Source organism: Humulus lupulus, chromosome 2 (genome assembly GCF_963169125.1).
Source record: "Humulus lupulus chromosome 2, drHumLupu1.1, whole genome shotgun sequence".
In the NCBI taxonomy this organism is placed as follows: domain Eukaryota; kingdom Viridiplantae; phylum Streptophyta; class Magnoliopsida; order Rosales; family Cannabaceae; genus Humulus; species Humulus lupulus.
The window spans coordinates 5,027,741-5,047,303 of NC_084794.1; the positions used below are offsets into that span (position 1 = coordinate 5,027,741).

A 19,563-nucleotide genomic window follows, 5' to 3' on the forward strand; every position below is an offset into this window, starting at 1 on the left:
TCTCGCTAGATGTCACAGAATCTGGAAAGACGGTGGGGGTCGTTGCTGGCAATTCCGTATTCGCCAAAATCCCCGAGCCCAGAATCGTTGTTTGCTCGGAACCAACGTCTGATTCGTGAATACGATCTCGCTCGCGAACAGGAAGAAACCCGAGCTCACTATCGTCGCCAAATCGTCGAGGTCATAGAAAAGAAGAGGAGAACCCTTCGAGAGGCTCTTTATCCAGAATCTAATTCAGGGCCCAGGCCGATCCCCCTCGACCCTAGGTTAAAAGTGACCGTTGCGTACAGTCCGGGAGAGCTCCAATTCTCACTGATGGGGGAGCCTTCTACCTCGCAATCGAGGAGGGAATTCTTTGAGGCCGAGCACTACTGGAGCTCAGTTGCCTCGATAAACCAGATAACTGATATCCTGGCCTTCCATGGTCTCAAGTTGTCAAGCTCCATAAGGTGTCGAGCTCCAACCTCCAGTGAACGAAGCTGCTATGCTCCAGAGAATGGAAACCCTGACAACAGGCTGAGGTATGCGGCTTGGATTCAGGAGCATATGAAGGCAGGAGCGCCACTGCCTTTGAAGTCTTTCTTCAAGGACTTCACAGACTTTGTTGGGTTGGCTCCATTCCAGCTCAACACTAACTCTTACAGGGTTCTGTCTGCCCTGAGGTCGTTATACCACGAGTTAAAGTGGGAAGGACCTTCACCAAAGGAGATTATGTATCTCTTCTGTCTGAAAAGCAATCCCTCCCGAGCTCAGGGAGGAGACGACTTCTACTATCTCTCGAGCTTCCCCAAAGAGAAAAAGGTGTTCAAGGACCTTCCTAACCATCCACCTGACTTTAAGAAGGCCTTCTTCTGGACATATGGCCTGTCCCCGTCTCGATACTACTCATTCAGACGGATTCGTAAGTACCCCAACCTTCTTTAGCTCTGTGCTTGGACTTTTGTCTGTAGGTTGTACTTAGTTGAAATGTGTTTTGTTTTCCAGCCAACTTTCACCGTCCTACTCCCGATGACGTGATGAAGGAGCATAAAGAGGCTCTGCTCCAACTCCCCTATGGCAGGAGGTCTCTCTCATATCTTTTGCATGAGAGTAAGCTCCGAGCTTGCGGGCTTTTGGGAGATGGCCAGTCCACCTCGGATTGGTCCAACAAAAAGTACGACCTCTGGGAGCTCGTGCCTTTGCCAACAGGCATCCTCCCTCCAAGGAGAGAGGTGAGGTCCCCGCCTCCGGTTCGCCGACGGAGCCCGCAGTCGGGGAACGAGGCCAACGACGAAGCCTCGAGCTCGAGCTCGAGCTCGAATGATCAAGGTACAGTCATCCTAAGCTCGAAAATGTGGTCCCCCACCCTGTTAAAACACAAACCCGATATGTTAGTATTATGCGAGGACGATAGGGACCATTTCTATATATGGACTTGGGTAGATGATCGAGTTCATAGGTTTGATCACTTTCCCGACTGAAACCAATCCCGAGCACGCTAGACCACTTTCCCGTGCCTAAAACCCTCAAAAACTCATGTGTGCAACCAAGGGCTGCGGCCCCTGAAGCCTAGCCGCGGCCCTAGCCTCAAAACAGAACCACACCCACGCTGAACCACACACGCGCCGCGGCCCTTGCTTTGGGCGCCGCGGCGCCCTCCCTTGGCCGAGCCTTCTTGGCCCTTTTGCATGCTAGGGCCGCAGCGCTCTAGAACAGAGCCGCGGCCCTCCCCTTCGAACCCAGAATTTACACCATTTCAAAGCTCAAAACCTCAGCCACAACCATCCATAAGCTCCCTACTTCAACACCTAACAAATCCAACACCTTTAACATGACTTAAACAACTTAATTCCACAGAAAACACAGCCTAGCACACACTAATCTTCTCTTTTCAATTTCTAAAATCCAAGAACTATAAACACTCAAACCAGCCATTCAAACCCAATTTAAAACCTCTAAACCATGAATTAAAACTTACATTTTCTGTTGAATCACTTCACCAAGCCAAAGCCAAGCTAAGTCCCCAAGTTTCCTCCTTAATTCTGCCTTAAAACATCAAAACCACATTTGCTTCAACACTTAACCAAAACCCAGAATTCTAACCACAGAGAAGAAAATTAAAAGCTTACCGTAACCCTGTTTTAGTTCTTGATAAATCCCTGAGCTAAGCCTCCAAATCACCATCCTTCAATCCTCTAAACTCCAGCTGAATTCTAGCAAATTCTCCTTAGATTTCTGTGTTTTCCCCTTGTTTTCCTTAAGAGAAAATAGAGAGATAAGGCTGAGAAAATAAGGTCGGTTTATGTTTTATAAAGACTTCCTTACGTCTATCTTACTCGTTAAGTTAATCTCGAGGCTCGGGGTGCCGGAACCGTCCCCGAGGCCAAAATGGTAAAATCCCCCAATATTCCCGCCTAGACATCCTAACCTCAAATATATCTCCATATATTTATTTTCATGTCCCGATAGTCCAAATCACAACCCAATTCCTAAAATACCCCTGACTTGTCCAAAGTCATATCTTAAGCCCCGTTGTGACTTTTCCCCGCTACCTGACCCTAGGATCGTCTTGAGTCGTGCCCTGCAAACCTACCACATAATAATGTGGTTCTCACAGTTATCACATATACATACATATCACATTACCACATAATATCATCAATTATCATACAAACATTACTAAACAGATAATTACTCATTTAAATCACAATTATGGCCATTAATGCCTTCCTGTCACACTAATCAAGGCCCTTAAGCCTTATTAGCGATTTTGGGTCGTTACATCAGTCATCTATTTAGAGAGTGACTTATTAGTCAACTGATCAAGGAATGACTTATTAGTCATCTACCTCATAGAGACTTATTAGTCATCTACCTCAGAGCGAGAGACTTATTAGTCATCTACTCCGAGTGCAGGACTTCACAAACATGTATTTGTACCTGCTTGCATGCGTGAGTAGGGTTATTACTGCTAGGCATGCCTATTATGACTGCGTAACACGTTATTACTTGTTCATGAGCATATTGAGTTTTCTTGCTTGGCTTGGGCTCACGGTTGCTGTGTGGTGCAGGTAAAGGCAAGAGAAAGCTGGACCATCCTTGAGTTGGAGAGCTTAGGTGACGATGTGTACATATGCGGCTGCTCGACCACCACGGCTGAGGGTTTAAAGAGGAACTAGGGTTAAACCTTATTTTGCCGCTTAGATCGGTCGGTTGTAAATATTTTGTTGTAATTAATCTTTAAATTATATTTTTGGGATCCCAATGTATATGGTAAACGTTTTAATGAAACGTTATATCTTAACCAAAAAATTTAACCCTAAACCGCTAATCATACTTAGTTACACGATTATGGTCAAATGACTCGATTAGCGAGTTTAGCATTGTTTAAAATGCACACCGTAACGGTCCCTAGAGTTTAGGGCGTTACATGATTGGCGTCAATCAATACTGATCGGCGCCTTTTGACCACAAAAGCCAACAAGAAAACTATTTATAAATGTGATTGTTTATCTTAGAGCACCACAAATGGAAATTCAATAGTTAATTAGGTTCAAAATACTCTATAATTAGCTAAGGTTGTCATAAGCTACTACTTCGAGGTGGCGTTGATCATAGCTTTTGACTTAAATAATATAAGTATTAGTTTAGATTAAATTAAATTATTTTTGAATGCATCACTTCAATTCTCAAATTAAAACTTAAAATTTTAAATTAAAACCAAAATAATAAAAATTTGATTTCGAAAATAATTATTTTTTATAATTTTTTTATTCATTTAAAACTTTCCTAATCACCTTTTGCAGCGACATAGGACCTATAATAGAGACAATTGTCTGAATGGGTAAGCCGAATTTTTTTAATCTTTTTACTTATAATTTTCATTTATTAAAATCTTTATGTATTGCTTTCATTTATAATGTTTGAGTTATGAGTTTGATTTAGAACAACAAAAAATATGTTTGATTAATTTTTTTTATTTGTAAAATTGAATATTTATAAATTTAAAACCATTTAAACTAGTTTTATTATTTTTAATTACTACCATTATATATGTATATAATTTAATAGATTTTAAAATTAATCAGTAAAACAAATAAGATTAATAAAAAAAACAAATTACTTGCCCTCCACCCAAAGAAAAAAATGGCAAATGAGTTAAACTTATTTAGGACATGATTGGTTCGCGAGTATAAAATTGTATTTTTGAAAAGTGTGATTATGAATTAAAAATCTTAATTTAATATGTGAAAACATGTTTATGAAAATATGATTGATTGCATTGTGTGTTAATTGTTTTATAAAACATGTGATTGGTTGATCAAATTTCAAAATAATTTTCATTTATTAGTGTTACCCATGTTTTTCCCCCCGGGACACTAGGCATGACGCAATGGGTCCATGGGCTCCCTTAAAGAGATTCGGGCCCATCCTGAATTCGATGAACAGGGAAGAATAAGTCCTAATAGCTCAATTGTCAGAAAGCCCAGCAACGTTTGATGGGCGCGACCATAACAAGTGAACTGGGACCAAGACGCAAGCCCAACTCATCTTCCCAGTTCTAACCAACCCATATCCTTCGGGATGCCAATAGAGGTGGCAGGTTCACTAATCTGGGAATAGACCTTGTCAAGAATGAACCCGTCCTGGTGAGCGAACCAGGACTCCAGTAAATGAATTGGGACATTAGAAAAGGAACTCAGACCAGACGTCTGGATAGGCAAGTTTGATCTTCCCTGAAGCTGGCATGACCCCAAGAAACACGGAAGTTGGTCTCCTCAACTAACCTGCAGAAGAGGTTACACACGGAATGTACGATGCTTCTAGGAAACAGTATTGCCACTACTCGGATAGATATTCTCCCCAAGATCCCCTTAGAAGCTCACGCGGGCCCGTCTGAACTTACGTACTATTGGCAGCTGTAAGGCTTGGCCATGCCCAAGTCGGCCTAATGGGACCTGATTACTATGTTTTATTAAGCAACATTAAGTGTATTATGTCTCCATTAGCAAGCAAACCATGATTACATCCCTATTGGGCCCGAATTATTCTGGCCCAAGCACATTGCACCTGACTTCCTATAAATAAGACCAGTTGTGCACTGTAGCGGGGATCCCAAATTTTCTCTTGTAAGCAATTACTCTGCTCAAACTTGCAGAAATCTCCATTGTCAAAAGCTCTCTAAAATCTAATACAAGAGACTTGTGGACTACGGCTCACTAATGCCCCAACCATATAAATATTTTGTTTGTTTATCTTTGATCATTTCTTTCTAGCTCTTATTTCTCATTATATTTATAGTTTCTGAAAAATTCGATAAACATTTAGAAATTTTGTTAATCAGTTTTCATTAAGATTTAAGGATGAAAACAAGAGGCCTTTAACTAATCTCTAAAAAAAAAAGTTTGTAGATATAGTAATAAAAATCAAAGGTTCGAAGTCAAGCAATAAAGTAGCATTAAATTTTGCTTTTTTTTTTTTTTTTTGCTTTTTAGGATTTATTCCATTTTGGTCTCCCCAGCTTTAATTAAAATACAACAACGAACCCTGAGTTTCTAAAAATTCAATAAAAGATTTTTTGTTTTGCAAAATAGAAAAAAAAGTACCATAAGTTTAATTTGGGTAAAATAATCAAATAAGACCAAAATACTTCCTTTTTTTCATTTTAATTTATTAATAGAAGTTTTGAACTAATAAGTTTTATTTTAATATCTAAATAATTTTACTAATTTAAAAATAGAATATAAGCTTAAAACCAAAATTTTGTTTTAATTTTATTTTTGTTTTTCATTTATGATATATTTTAGTTTAACTTTTATTAATTTATGTAAAATTATTTCAATTTTTTTATATTCTTAAATTAAATTAATTTTTTTAGATTATTAATTTATATTCTAGATTTAAATTAATGTTTTATATTTAAAATTTAAATTAATGCTCTATTAATAAGTTAAAATGCAAGAAATCATAAAAATGATATTTTGGTCTTATTTGGAAAAAATGGACTAAAATTGAATTCAGAGGACTTTTTTTTTTTTTTTTACCACTTTGTAAAACCAAGGATCCTTTTTTTAATTTCTGGAAACTTGGAGTCAATGTTGTATTTAGTTAAAATTGAAGAGACCAAATTAGAATAAACCCCTCTTTTTATGTGGGATCATTTCAAAATGTCCTTTGCTTTCCTTTTTCTATAGAATTGTTCTCACTTATTTTATGCTTTCCCATTTGTACCCACCCTTGAACCCACCCCATTTAAAGTTATAATAAAATTACATAGCACAAACAAAATTAAAAATTAAAAAATTACGTAACAAAATTTTATTTGTCCTGGTTATAAGTATTGGTACATTTTTTGTATATTATTCAAACATAATCTCTTTCTCATAGATATTGTTGTAATGTGCCCTGAGCTTGAGAAAGAATGACTATTTACTTGAGAATAATTGATCATATGAATCCAAACGAGATAAGAAATTAATTAATATATATATATTGGTTTATGTGCTTTTTTTGTTTAAGGAGATGGAGTGATTTAGATCACTATTTAAAAATATTTAGAATGTAAGCACATTATGAGTGTGTTCATAAAATATAATTGGAAAGAATAACTTGAACCAACAATAATTGATGGGAATACATGCATGTGTATTAGAAATACAAAGTAGTGATTTTAATGTGTATTCATGATTGTGTATATTCTAGTTATTTAGAGTTTTTTGTCAATTTTTAAAAAATTTCAAATAATTTACAATGGCGAAAACAAGATTCAAACAAGTTGTTGCAAGCGGACTAATTTTTTAAAGTGCGTGGATAACTAACTTGTTTGAACATTTTCGATACTATAAATTATTTGAATTTTCTCAAAATTTACAAGAAACTTTATACAATTACAATATTTAAAAAAGTGCACCAAAAATTATTCCCGAGCCAGGCGCTGCGAATTTTCCCATAGTGATTAAAGTGAAAAGGAAATTTGGATAACTATGTATCATTCGTATATAGCTGTTTACCAATATATAAAGTTGATTAAGGCATATCTTTCGACCACGTTATTATTATGTAACTTTTTTTTTGATATTTTGAATTTTTTTTTCTTTTGAGAAAACTTTACTACGTAAACAGTCGACCATCGCATCAAACCTCCTTCTCAGCTCTTCACACCAAAATTATCTTACATTCTCTACATTTTGCTTCCGTATTCTCCATAATCATTTCACTTTCTTTCTCAGTTTCAAAACTCATCCAATCTTCCAACGAGCAATGGGTAATTGCATCTCAATTTCTGTTCCGTTTGATGCCATATTTTCCAATTGCTATAAATCCACTGTTGCACAAGCCAGCTACGTGCATAATCTTAAAGAAAATCTTAAGGCTCTAGAGAAAGCTTCAGAGGAGTTAACAGATGTGAAGAATGGCTTAGTGAGAAGAGTCAAGATTGCTGAGGAGGAGGACCAGTTGACGTGCTTGGAAACAGTCCAGAGGTGGATTTCAAGGGCTGAAGCCATGGAAATTGAAGCTCAAGAGCTGCTGCAAAGAGGCTCACAAGAAAGCATCAGACTATGCCTTTGGGGTTGCTGCCCAAAGAACTACAAGTCCAGCTATAAATATGGGAAAAAGGTGTCGAGGAAGATCACTGAAGTGACTGAGCTGAAAGGCGAAGGGGTATTTGAGGTGGTGGCTGAAAGGGGACCAATAGCTCTTGTGGTTGAAGTGCCAGATGAGCCGACAGTGGGAATGGAACCAATTTTTGATCGTGTGTGGACAAAACTCAACGAAGAAAATGTGAGAATTATGGGGTTGTATGGAATGGGAGGAGTGGGCAAAACCACCCTTTTGAGAAAGATCAACAACAATTTCCTCAATTCTCAAAATGAGTATCATGTTATATGGGTAGTGGTATCTAAAGATCATACTATTGAGAATATACAAAATAGTATTGGAGAAGAAATTAGGCTTTCTTGCGAGGAAGATACATGGAAGAACAAAACATGTCAACAAAAATCTAAAGACATTTTCAATGTCTTGAAGAAGAAGAAATTTATTTTGTTTTTGGATGACATATGGGAGAGAATTGATCTTGTTGAAGTTGGGATTCCTTCACCTAACAGACAAAATGGTTCCAAGCTCGTATTCACAACTCGTTCTATGGAAGTTTGTAGTAGCATGTCAGTTGATAAACAAGTTGAAGTGAAGTGCTTACCATGGGAGGAATCATGGAAGTTATTTCAGGAAAAAGTTGGCAAAGAGGCCCTCAGTGTCCACCCAGATATTCTTCATTTAGCCAAACAAGTTGCGAAAGAGTGTGGCGGTTTACCTCTGACACGAACAACTATAGGTCGAGCCATGGCTTGCAAGAGAACACCTCAAGAGTGGAGATATGCAATTCAGATCTTAAAGAACTCAGCCTCAAGTTTTTCAGGCATGGGAGATAAGGTATTTCCTCTTTTAAAGTTCAGTTACGACAATTTATCTAGTGAGAAAGTCAGATCTTGTTTTCTGTATTGCTCATTGTTTCCAGAAGATTGGCGAATCAATAGAGAGGATTTGATATATAAATGGATGTGTGAGGGGTTTCTAGATGAGTGTTCTGATTATGAGAGTTTGCAAGGCCAAGGATATACCATCATTGGCTCTCTTCTTTATGCATGCTTATTAGAAGAGGTCGGTGAAACACGTGTAAAGATGCATGATGTGATCCGGGACATGGCTTTATGGATAGCTTGTGGGTGTGAAAAGGCAGATCACACTTGTTTGGTGAAAGCGAATGTTGAGTTGAAAGAACCAATGATTGAAAGTTGGAATGAGGTTGAAAGGATCTCTTTGATGAAAAACTGCATTGAGAGTCTCTCAGGAAGTCCAACATGTCCTAACCTCTCAACTTTGTTTCTTCAGCAAAACAAATTGCATCAAGTTAGTGGTAGCTTTTTTAAGTTCATACCTAAATTAACAGTTTTGGATTTGTCAAAAAATGATTCATTGACTCGTTTGCCAATGGAGATTTCAAAATTAGTCTCATTGCAATACCTCAATCTAGCAGCCACAGCTATAAAAGAGTTGCCAGGAGAGTTGAAGAACTTGAAAATGTTGAAATACTTGAACTTAGATTATTTACGTAATCTTAATGTAATTCCGGAAGGAGTGATATCAAGCTTTTCTCGTCTTCAAGTGTTACAAATGTTTCGGTGTGGAACAAAGTCTGGAGAGATGGTGGAGGATAGAGTTGAATGTGGGGGTAGTGAATTACTAGTACAAGAATTAGAGAGTTTGAAACACATAATGACATTGGGTGTCTCCATAAAATATGGCACTGCCCTTGATAGATTGATGGCCTCCCAAATGCTACTGAACTCCACTCAAAGTCTATTTCTCCATTTTGAAAGAACCTGGCAGTTTCTTAATCTATCCACTCTTTTGAGGATGGAACGATTAGAGAAACTTTATCTTTTTAAATGTTCAAGGTTAGAAGAGTTAAAGATAGATTGGGAATGGAAAAGAAGAGAGGAATGTTCTTCCCATGTACCAAGTCCTTCTCGATGCTCAACTAACCACTTGTTCCCAATCCTTCGTCAAGTCTCTGTTCATTATTGTCCTAATTTGAAGGAATTGACTGGGCTAGCTTTTGCTCCAAACCTGCAGCTTCTTAATGTCAATAAATGTCGTGCATTGGAAGAAATAATAAGATTGGAGAAACTAGGAGATGCTCCAAAGGAGGTGAAATGTTTACAGCCTTTTCTTAAACTTGAATCTCTAGCATTGCGGGCCTTACCGAAATTAAAGAATATCTACCCAAAACCTCTGCCCTTTCCTTGTCTAAATTTTTTTCAAGTAAGAGATTGTGAAGAGCTGAAAAAACTTCCAGTGGGTTCTACTGTGACTAAAATGCGACCCGATTTGAAGATTTGGGGAAGGGAATCTTGGTGGAATGAGTTAGAATGGGAGGATGAGACCACTCGAGATGCCTTTCTCCCCTGTTTTGATGCAAAAGACTGGTGAACTACAGGTGAGATATTGCCAACTTACATTTTGAGTAATAATCTTCCTTCCATATATATATATACAATATATTATTTTTTATTATTAAGTCTGCATTTTCTGATTAAATGTTGTACAGAATTTGTATTGCAACGTGGCGGTTCTTTTGCTTCAATTGTTGTTGGGCTGGCTGGGAAACATAACTTAAATCTGTAATTTTGCTGCTCAAGATTTCAATTTATTCAGCCAATTGAACGTTTTGTAGTTTAAGATATCTCCACATAATAAAGGTACCCACTCATCATTTGTATTTGGTCTAATCTGTACTTTGAAATCTCTTGTGAAATATCATTGTTTAAATTTGACATGTTGTAATCGTGACCAGGTTCCTTGAATTGCCTATGTTGTCAAAGCTGTGTTGTATGTGCTGGCCCAACCTTATTCCCTTTGTCATTTTGGCCATTTGAATTTGAATTTCAGCTATTTCTGTTATCCATGTTCTTCATTGTGTTGTATGTGAAACAATAAACAACTTCATTCTCTTTCCTTATTTGTTGTTTTTCTATTTGTGAGGACTCATGCACTTGTATCATTATCATGTTAGCTCCTTTTCAGTTCAACAAGCCTTGATGATAACCCTTCACTTACAAGGTTTCTTGTTTGATTTTACAAATTGCATCTAACAGATTTTGTAGTTGGTTTTATTTATTAATATATTTTTTTATTTTCTATCTTTTGAAATGGAATTGTCCCAGTGTAAACAATAAAGCAGTTAAGAAGTGCTACGAAAAAAACAAAACAATAAAGTAGTTAGGAGTGCTACAAAAAATACAAAATAATAAAGCAGTTACTATATATTGCCATTGTCATTTGGTCAAAATTCAGCAGTAATATATTATATATCTCCCTCTAAATGAATTCAACTACTCCCCGAACAATAAGCATTGTTCCACTTTTTGTTTTTTTGGTTTTAAATCTTCATATTAAATTGAAGTTTTCATTTTATTGATAAATTACAACTCGGATGTAAATTTGTTCCACGGAATGCAGCCTCGCACGTACCCACCCCTAATTGGGAGAATTTCATGCCTAAAAGGAGAATGGGGCCATATTCTAATCCGGAATATTAAACGGGACGGAGACGTGATAAAACTCCTCGCCCCAACATGGCCGCTTAATTTTTTATTTATAATATAATATTATAGGGAGCAATTACAATGCATATCTTTTTTTTGCAACACCAGTGCATCATTTTTTTATTACGCACCAGAATAGTTATAATCTAAATTTTTTTTATATGATGTTGTACATTATAGCTATTTAGAACATCCTACAAATTTTCAAGAAATTCTGAAAAAAATTATGGTACCGAAACAGGGTCTAAACTGTCTGTTGCACTCGTGGCTGTTTGAACTCTGTTTTCGACTTCGTAAACTATTCAGAATTTCTTGAAAATTTGCAGGATATTCTAAATACCTACAATGTACACCGTCATATAAAAAAATTTGGCATTATATCTATCCAGGTGCCGAAATAAAAAAATGATGCATTAATGTTGCAAAAAAAAGAAGATGCGTTGTAGTCGTTCCCTAATATTATATATATATATTATGTTACTTTATATGACTTTGTAACAGTTTAGTAACTTTGTAAAGATTTTTAATTTTATTTTAGACATATTTAATACTTTGAGTGATTAAAATAGTATTATGCATTTTTTACATTTTTATATTTAGGTATTCTGCATTTTCTCTATTTTATATTCAAAATAACTGGGTTCGCGCGAAGATTTTTTGCCCCAACGGGAATTACCTATCTCACCCGCTACGGGAAATATGCAGGGATAGAAATTAAAATGGTTAACGAGGATGGAGGTGGGGAGCACCCGCCAATTACCGTCTCATTTCCATCCCTAAATCGGACGTTGGATCCTTGGTCACTTACTTTCCTGGCACATATACAGTACCTTCTTAACACCTTCATCGATTTTATTATATTTCTCAACCACTAACTTGTTTTTTTTTTCAATTGAAATCAATATTGAAACTAACATTGCATCATTCTCAACTCCACAAAATTAAATATAATACATAGAAAAAAAAAAGCAATTATACCATTTTATACGAATATCCTCTGTGACTTTCTTTCCACGCATATGTACTTTACATTCTTCTCACCTTCGTTAACTTTGTTATATTTATTATGTAATTTTAACACTCTACCATCGCATAAAACCTCCTTCTCAGCTTCACAGCATTATGATCTTATATACTTATTGCTTCCTTATTCTCCATTATCATCATATCACTTTCTTTCTCAGTTTCAAAACTCAGCCAATTTTCCAACGAGCAATGGGTAATTGCTTCTCAATTTCTCTTCAGTTTGATGCCATATTTTCCAATTGCTATCAATCAACTGTTGCACAAGCCAGTTACGTGCATAATCTTAAAGAAAATGTTAAAGCTCTAGAGAAAGCTTTAGAAGAGTTAACAGATGTGAAGAATGACTTAGTGAGGAGAGTCGAGATTGCTGAGGAGGAGGACCAGTTGATGTGCCTGGAAACAGTCAAGAGGTGGATTTCAAGGATTGAAGACATGGAAATTGAAGCTAAAGGACTGCTGCAAAGAGGATCTCAAGAAAGCAACAGACTGTGCCTTTGGGGTTGCTGCTCAAAGAACTATAAGTCCAGCTATGTATATGGGAAAATGGTGTCGAGAAAGCTGGCTGAAGTGACTGCTCTGCAAAGCAAAGGGAAATTTGAGAAGGTGGCTGAAAGGGGACCAATAGCTCCTGTGGTTATAGTACCAGAAGAGCCGACGGTGGGCTTGGAACCAATTTTTGATCTTGTGTGGAGAGAACTCAACGATGAAGATGTGAGAATTGTGGGATTGTATGGAATGGCAGGGGTTGACAAAACCACCCTTTTAAGAAAGATAAACAACAATTTGCTCAATTCTCACAATAATTATCAAGTAATATGGGTAGTAGTGTCTAAAGATCATACTATTGAGAAGATACAAAATGATATTGGAGAAATAATTAGGCATTCTTGCGAGGGAGACACGTGGAAGAACAAAACAAGTCAACAAAAATCTCTAGACATTGCCAATGTCTTGAAGAAAAAGAAGTTTATTTTGTTGTTGGATGACATATGGGAGAGAATTGATCTTGTTAAAGTTGGGATTCATTTGCCTAACAGACAAAATGGTTCCAAGCTCGTATTCACAACCCGTTCTATGGAAGTTTGTAGTAGCATGTCAGTTGATAAACAAGTTCAAGTGAAGTGCTAACCATGGGAGGAATCGTGGATATTATTTCAAGAAAAAGTTGGCCAAGAAGCCCTCGGTGTTCACCCAAATATTCTTGATTTAGCTAAACAAGTTGCGAAAAAGTGTGATGGTTTACCACTTGCACTAACAACTATAGGTCGCTCCATGGCTTGCAAGAGAACACCTCAAGAGTGGAGATATGCAATTCAGGTCTTAAAGAACTCACCCTCAGATTTTTCAGGCATGGGAGAAGAGGTATTTCCTCTTTTAAAATTCAGTTACGACAATTTATCTACTGAGAAAGTTAGATCTTGTTTTTTGTACTGTGCATTGTTTCCGGCTAATTGGGAGATCAATAGAAGTGAATTGATATATTATTGGATGTGTGAGGAGTTTCTAGATGAGTGTAGTGATTTTGATAGTCTGCAAGGCCAAGGGTATACTATCATTGACTCACTTCTTTATGCATGCTTATTAGAAGAGGTTAGTGAAACACATGTAAAAATGCATGATGTGATTCGTGACATGGCTTTATGGATAGCTTGTGGGTGTGAAAAGGCAGATCATACTTTTTTGGTGAAAGCTAATGTTGGGTTGATAGAACCAGCAATGATTGAAAGATGGAATGGGGTTGAAAGGATCTCTTTGATGTTAAACTACATTGAGAGTCTCTCAGAAAGTCCAACATGCCCTAACCTCTCAACTTTGTTTCTTCATAAAAACAAATTGCATCATGTTAGTGGCAGTTTTTTTGAGTTCATACCTAAATTAACAGTTTTGGATTTGTCAGATAATCGATCATTGACTTGTCTGCCAACGGAGATATCAAAATTAGTCTCATTGCAATACCTCAATCTAGAATCTACAAGGATAGAAGAGTTGCCAAGAGAGTTGAAGAAGTTGGAAATGTTGAAATACTTTAACTTAAATTATGTAACGCGTCTTGATATAATCCCACAAGGAGTAATCTCAAGCTTTTCACGTCTTCAAGTGTTACAAATGTATGGGTGTGGACTAGTGTCTAGAGTGATGGTGGAGGATAGAGTTGAATGTGGGGGTAATGAATTGCTAGTACAAGAATTAGAGTGTTTGAATCACATAATTACGTTGGGTATCTCCATAAAATGTGTCACTGCCCTTGAAAGATTGTTGACCTCCCAAATGCTGCTCAACTCAACTCATAGTCTATGTCTCCAGTGTAAGAGGACCTCACAGTTTCTAAATCTATCCATTCTTTTAAAGATGGAACGGTTAGAGAAACTTACTCTCAGAAAATGTTCAAGGTTAGAAGAGTTAAAAATAGATTGGGAATGGAAAAGAAGAGAGGAATGTTCTTCCCATGTACCAAGTCCTACTCAATGCTCAACTAACGACTTGTTCCTAAGTCTTCGTGAAGTCTGTGTTTATTGTTGTCCTAATTTGAAGGAATTGACTGAGCTAGTTTTTGCTCCAAAACTGCAGTTTCTTTATGTCTGGGATTGCCTTGCATTGGAAGAAATAATAAGAATAGAGAAACTAGGAGATGTTCCAGAGGAGGTGAAATGTCTACCACCTTTTCTTAAACTTGAATGTGCACGCTTGAGGAGCTTACCAAGATTAAAGAATATCTACCCAAAACCTCTGGCCTTTGCATGTCTCAACTCAGTCGAAGTAAATCGCTGTGAATTGCTGAAGAAACTTCCAATGGGTTCTGGTGTGACTGAAATGCGACCCAATTTGAGGATTATGGGAAGTGAATCTTGGTGGAATGAGTTAGAATGGGAGGATGACACCGCTAGAGATGCCTTTCTCCCCTGTTTTGATGCAATAGATAGCTGAACTAGAGGTGAGACATTGCCTACTTACATTTTGAGTAATAATCTTCATTCCATATAAATATATATACAACAATTCTACTACAGGCTTCACTTTAAGACCTGTCGTTGGGGCTATCAGTATTTCTCGACTCGTGAACAATTTTCTGTGCGATTTTTTTTTATGATAGTGTATATTGTAGCTATTTAGAGCATTTTGCAAATTTTCAGAAAATTCTGAAAATTTTACAATACCAAAAACTATGTTAAAATATGTTGCTTTCACGCGTATAAAAAAAATAGTCACGTATGCAACAACATATTTGAACTTAGTTTTCGGTACTGTAAACTATTCAAAATTTTCTGAAAAATTGGAGAATGCTTTAAACAGCTACAATATACACGGTCATAACAAAAATCGCGCCGAAAATTGTTCATATGTCGAGAACACTGAGAACCCCACCGATAGAGCTTAAAGTACAGCTACTGTAAGAAAATTCTTATATATATATGTAATATATTATTTTGATTATTAAGTATGGATTTTATGATTTAATGCTGTACAGAATTTGTATAACAAAGTGGCGATTCTTTTGCTTCAATTGTAATTTTGTTGGGCTGGCGGGGAAACATAACTTAAATCTGTAATTTTGTTGCTCAAGATTTCAATTTAGTTCAGTCAATCGAATGTTTTGTAATTTAAGCCAATTTAGTAGAGGAGGCTGAAGCTTTGGATCTGAAACACGCTTTTAATCTTGCTGATCTTGATTGTAAAGTTGTGGTTGAGGCTATTCATAGTATTGATTTGTGTCTTAGGCCCTTTGTCATTTAGGCCATTTGCATTTCAATTTCAGCTATTCCTGTTATTCATTTCTTTGTTAATCTTAATTGGGAAAATACTAATTTGGCTCATGTATTTTGTTAGATGACAAATTAGACTTTGTGTTTTACAAAATGAAACAAAATAATACTCTAAATCTTATTTTGGCCAAAATATTTTAAAATATAATATTTTGTTCTCAACTCCTTGACCACCATCTCTGTTACTGTGAATTCATCTTATCTCCAACGATCCAAGAATTGATCTTATAATTTAAAATATTTTAACAAAAATTGGATCTATGATACTATTTTGTAAAACGCATGGTCCAAATTGTCATTTAACAAAATACTAGAGCCGATCGCGTATTCGGAGAAAACATAATGGCTAAAATAATATTTTCCCATCTTAATTTAATGAATGTATATGAAACAATAGCCCAGCCTCATTCTTCTACCTTGCTACTGGCTTTCCTATTTGTCAGTTCTGATGCACTTATATCATGTTACGCTTCTTTTCAGTTCAACAAGTCTTGATGATAACACTTGACCGACAATGTTACTTATTTGATCTTATAAATTGGATCTAAGATATTTTGTAGGATGTTTAATTAATTTTTATTTATTTATATATTTTTTTAATTTTCTATCTTTTAAAATGGAATTGTTCCAAAGTAAATAATCAGGGAGAAAAAAATTTGAGGCAAAATATAAAACAGATAATACTTAGAAATAGTTGACAATTGACAGATCTTTAAACTAGTTAAGACATTTTGCCTGTTAAGAGTTAGCTTTAAGAATAAGATCAAATGGATGATTTTACTTGCTACGCTCAATGTTTTTTTAAAAAAAAAAAATCAAATGGTTGTGATTAACAAAAACAAATAAAACAATTATAGTGATCATTGTGACAAAAAATTGGACTAATATGTAATATCATTCCAATCTAAAATTGTGCTAGACACATAAAAGAATACTTATCAATGTGATATCTATTCTAATTAATCATAATTAAATATAATACAATTTCACCTAAAAAAAATGTGTCCTGACAAATTATATATGCCACATGTAAATTTTGTGTATCTCAATTATAACTTATGTACAATACATGGAAAGCTAAGAAATTAATGACTAGAAGATGCAATTTGAAGCAATTATTGATTAGGAAATTGAGTAGGATATCTTCTAATTAACATAATACTCAAATGGATTCCATTAATATATTTTTGTCCTTATTTTTTTTATTATATTTTTTTGGACTTTGTATTTATTCCGATTACTTATTTGGATCTGTGTTTTAAAAAATTCATTTTTGACCATATATTTTGTAAAATAGTTCAAATAGACTCTTAAACTCAATTTTGATAAAGAAAAAATTTAATATAACAACACAATGTTTAAACAAAATAATTTTATTTTTGTCCTGAATTGTTAGTTTGGTAAATTATTTATGATTTTACAAAACATAAAGTCCAAAAAGTAATTTGTCAAAACATGAGATTCAAAAAGGTAATGTGACAAAATCCAAGGTAAAAAAAAAAAAAACTTTTTTTTCTTCATTTTTTTTCCGTAGAAGGTATCTCATTGTACTTGGGACTATGTGAGGTTGTTCTTTGCAGGTAAGCTGAGAGGTGAGGTGAGTACAACTGTTCCAAAGAGTAATGAGATATGCAATTTGCTTCAACTTTGTAAATATCTTATCCATCTCTATAATAAAATACAATGGAGTGTTACTCAACAACTGGAAGTAGAAATTTTTTTAAGGCATAATACTGCTATATATATGTTGGAAATCTCCAACACAAAACAAGTTGGAACAAAAATCTAAATCCAAAAAAGTGTGGCCCATAAAATGCTCTTTAACAAGTCATAGGCTGAGGCCCATAAAAAATGAGACTTCTAAATCCAATCAATTATGATATTTGTTATTCACTCATTATCGTGTAGAGCTATCACCTTAGGTATAATAGAGTTCAAATGATGTATATAAACTATTATTCGTATTTTTTATAATTTTTATAAAATTCTGTATTTTTTAATATTTTTTTTAATTTATAGTGCAATGTATAAACTTTCCTATTTTTTTATTAGTCTACGCCATGGCATGCAAATATAGTTATATTTGAATTTGATTGTAAATCTTTTAGGTATTATACTATTAGGTTACAAACATTGTCATAATTAATTATTTGATCAACAAAAATGAAAACAAATAATTCAAAATTAAAGGAATAAACCATTAGTAAAATGAAACAAGTTTTAATTATAGATATAGTTTGCCTTGCTTCTGCAATCATGCATGCTCTATTTCTAGTGTTTTGGGACTTTATAATTAAATCTTGTGGTAAATTTGTTGGGGAAAATCTCAAATGCACCCGTAAAAAAGGAGCACACCAATGCATTGTTCTTTAGTTTTTAGCTCGGGAAGTATTTTCGGCGCAAATTTTTTTTATAGCCGTGTAAATTGTAGTTATTTAGAACATTCTGCAAATTTAAAAAAAATTATGAATAATTTACATTGTTGAAAAACAAAGTTAAAATAATTTGTTATACGCGTGACTATTTTTTTTTATACGCGTGGAAAGTAGCTTATTTGAAAATTATTTTGTGTAAAACATGTTAAAAATTAATTAGAAAATGGTTTTGGTTTGAAAAATTACTCAAAATTTTTTTTGGAAAAATTTGGCTTGGTTCCCATACGCGCGCGCTACCTGTGCGCGGCCACGCACACCAGCCGTGAACAGTACCCATGAACAGTACCACTGGTACTATTCATCCATTTTTTTTTTCAAAAATATTTTTTTAAAATTAAAATTTGTAGTAATAAATTATTTATAATCAAAACCAAAAATATCTTTTTTGTTTCATCATTTAATTTTTTTTTAAAATAAAGATATTTTTGTTAGTTGGGATTTAAATAATTAGATATTTTCTACAAAAATTCAAATTCAAATTTCAAAATAGACTAACAACTTAATTTTAAATCATTTAATATATTAAAATATTAGAATTATGATATCAGATATTTTAGATATTTTCATTTAAATTCTTGATTTTTTTTAAATCTTTATTTGAAAATATAAATATCTTTTTATTCTATAGTTTTTAATATTTAAATTTTTTGAAATTTGAATATTGTTAGTTAGATATTTTTATAGATATTTGAATTTGTTTAACTAATTTGAGATATTTTAGGATTGTTATAACTATTTATATTTTATTTTTTAAATTTTTTTTAAAATATTAGCAAATAGTTGTAACAACACAAGATATTTTGGAAAATAGTTAAGATATTGATTTTAAAATTTAAAATTGGTTAAATTTTGAAAAATATCATTTTTTTCAGCCAATTAATAAAATATATTTTTTTTAATAAATGAGATTTAAATTAACTTTGGTTAATTGTTGATAAATCCTATTTAAATTAAATTAATATTTTTTTCAAATTAACCTAAAACCAAGTTGATTGTTGATAAATGAAATTTAAATTAACTATTGTTAATTGTTGATAAATTTCATTTAAATTGACTTATTTTTTGTAAAAATTTAATTAATTTGAATTTTTTTGATAAATTCTAGATAATTAATTGTGGTATTTTTGCATAAATTCATAGAATTGCTCATATAGTAACATGATTAGGCTCATCCAATTATAACATGTCTGTTTGCACTATATGTGGTATTTTTGCAATTGTGCTTAGAAGCATATAGTGGCCCATATGTTTGTT

At 34.3% G+C, this 19,563-nt stretch overlaps 1 protein-coding gene and 1 pseudogene across 2 annotated transcripts; both read left to right on the plus strand.

Moving 5' to 3' along the window:
- Positions 1-7,063: 7,063 nt before the first annotated feature.
- On the plus strand, positions 7,064-10,615 carry LOC133817010 (probable disease resistance protein At5g63020). 2 transcript variants are annotated; one of them, XR_009885486.1, is made up of 3 exons: positions 7,064-9,979; positions 10,091-10,241; positions 10,337-10,615. XR_009885486.1 is itself a non-coding variant. In XM_062249390.1 (2 exons), the coding sequence occupies exon 1, from the start codon at positions 7,240-7,242 to the stop codon at positions 9,970-9,972; it is 2,733 nt and encodes a 910-aa protein (XP_062105374.1). In that variant the 5' UTR covers positions 7,064-7,239; the 3' UTR covers positions 9,973-9,979; positions 10,091-10,615. The 2 variants fall into 2 exon arrangements, 1 of the variants encoding a protein (XP_062105374.1); XM_062249390.1 differs by having other exon boundaries at positions 10,091-10,615.
- A 1,621-nt stretch (positions 10,616-12,236) lies between these two features.
- LOC133817012 (disease resistance protein SUMM2-like) lies at positions 12,237-15,128 on the plus strand (annotated as a pseudogene).
- The last annotated feature ends 4,435 nt before the right edge of the window (positions 15,129-19,563 follow it).

Bases quoted from the DNA above. Each gene is read 5' to 3' on its own strand.
- LOC133817010 (XM_062249390.1), top strand. From the start codon at position 7,240: ATGGGTAATTGCATCTCAATTTCTGTTCCGTTTGATGCCATATTTTCC.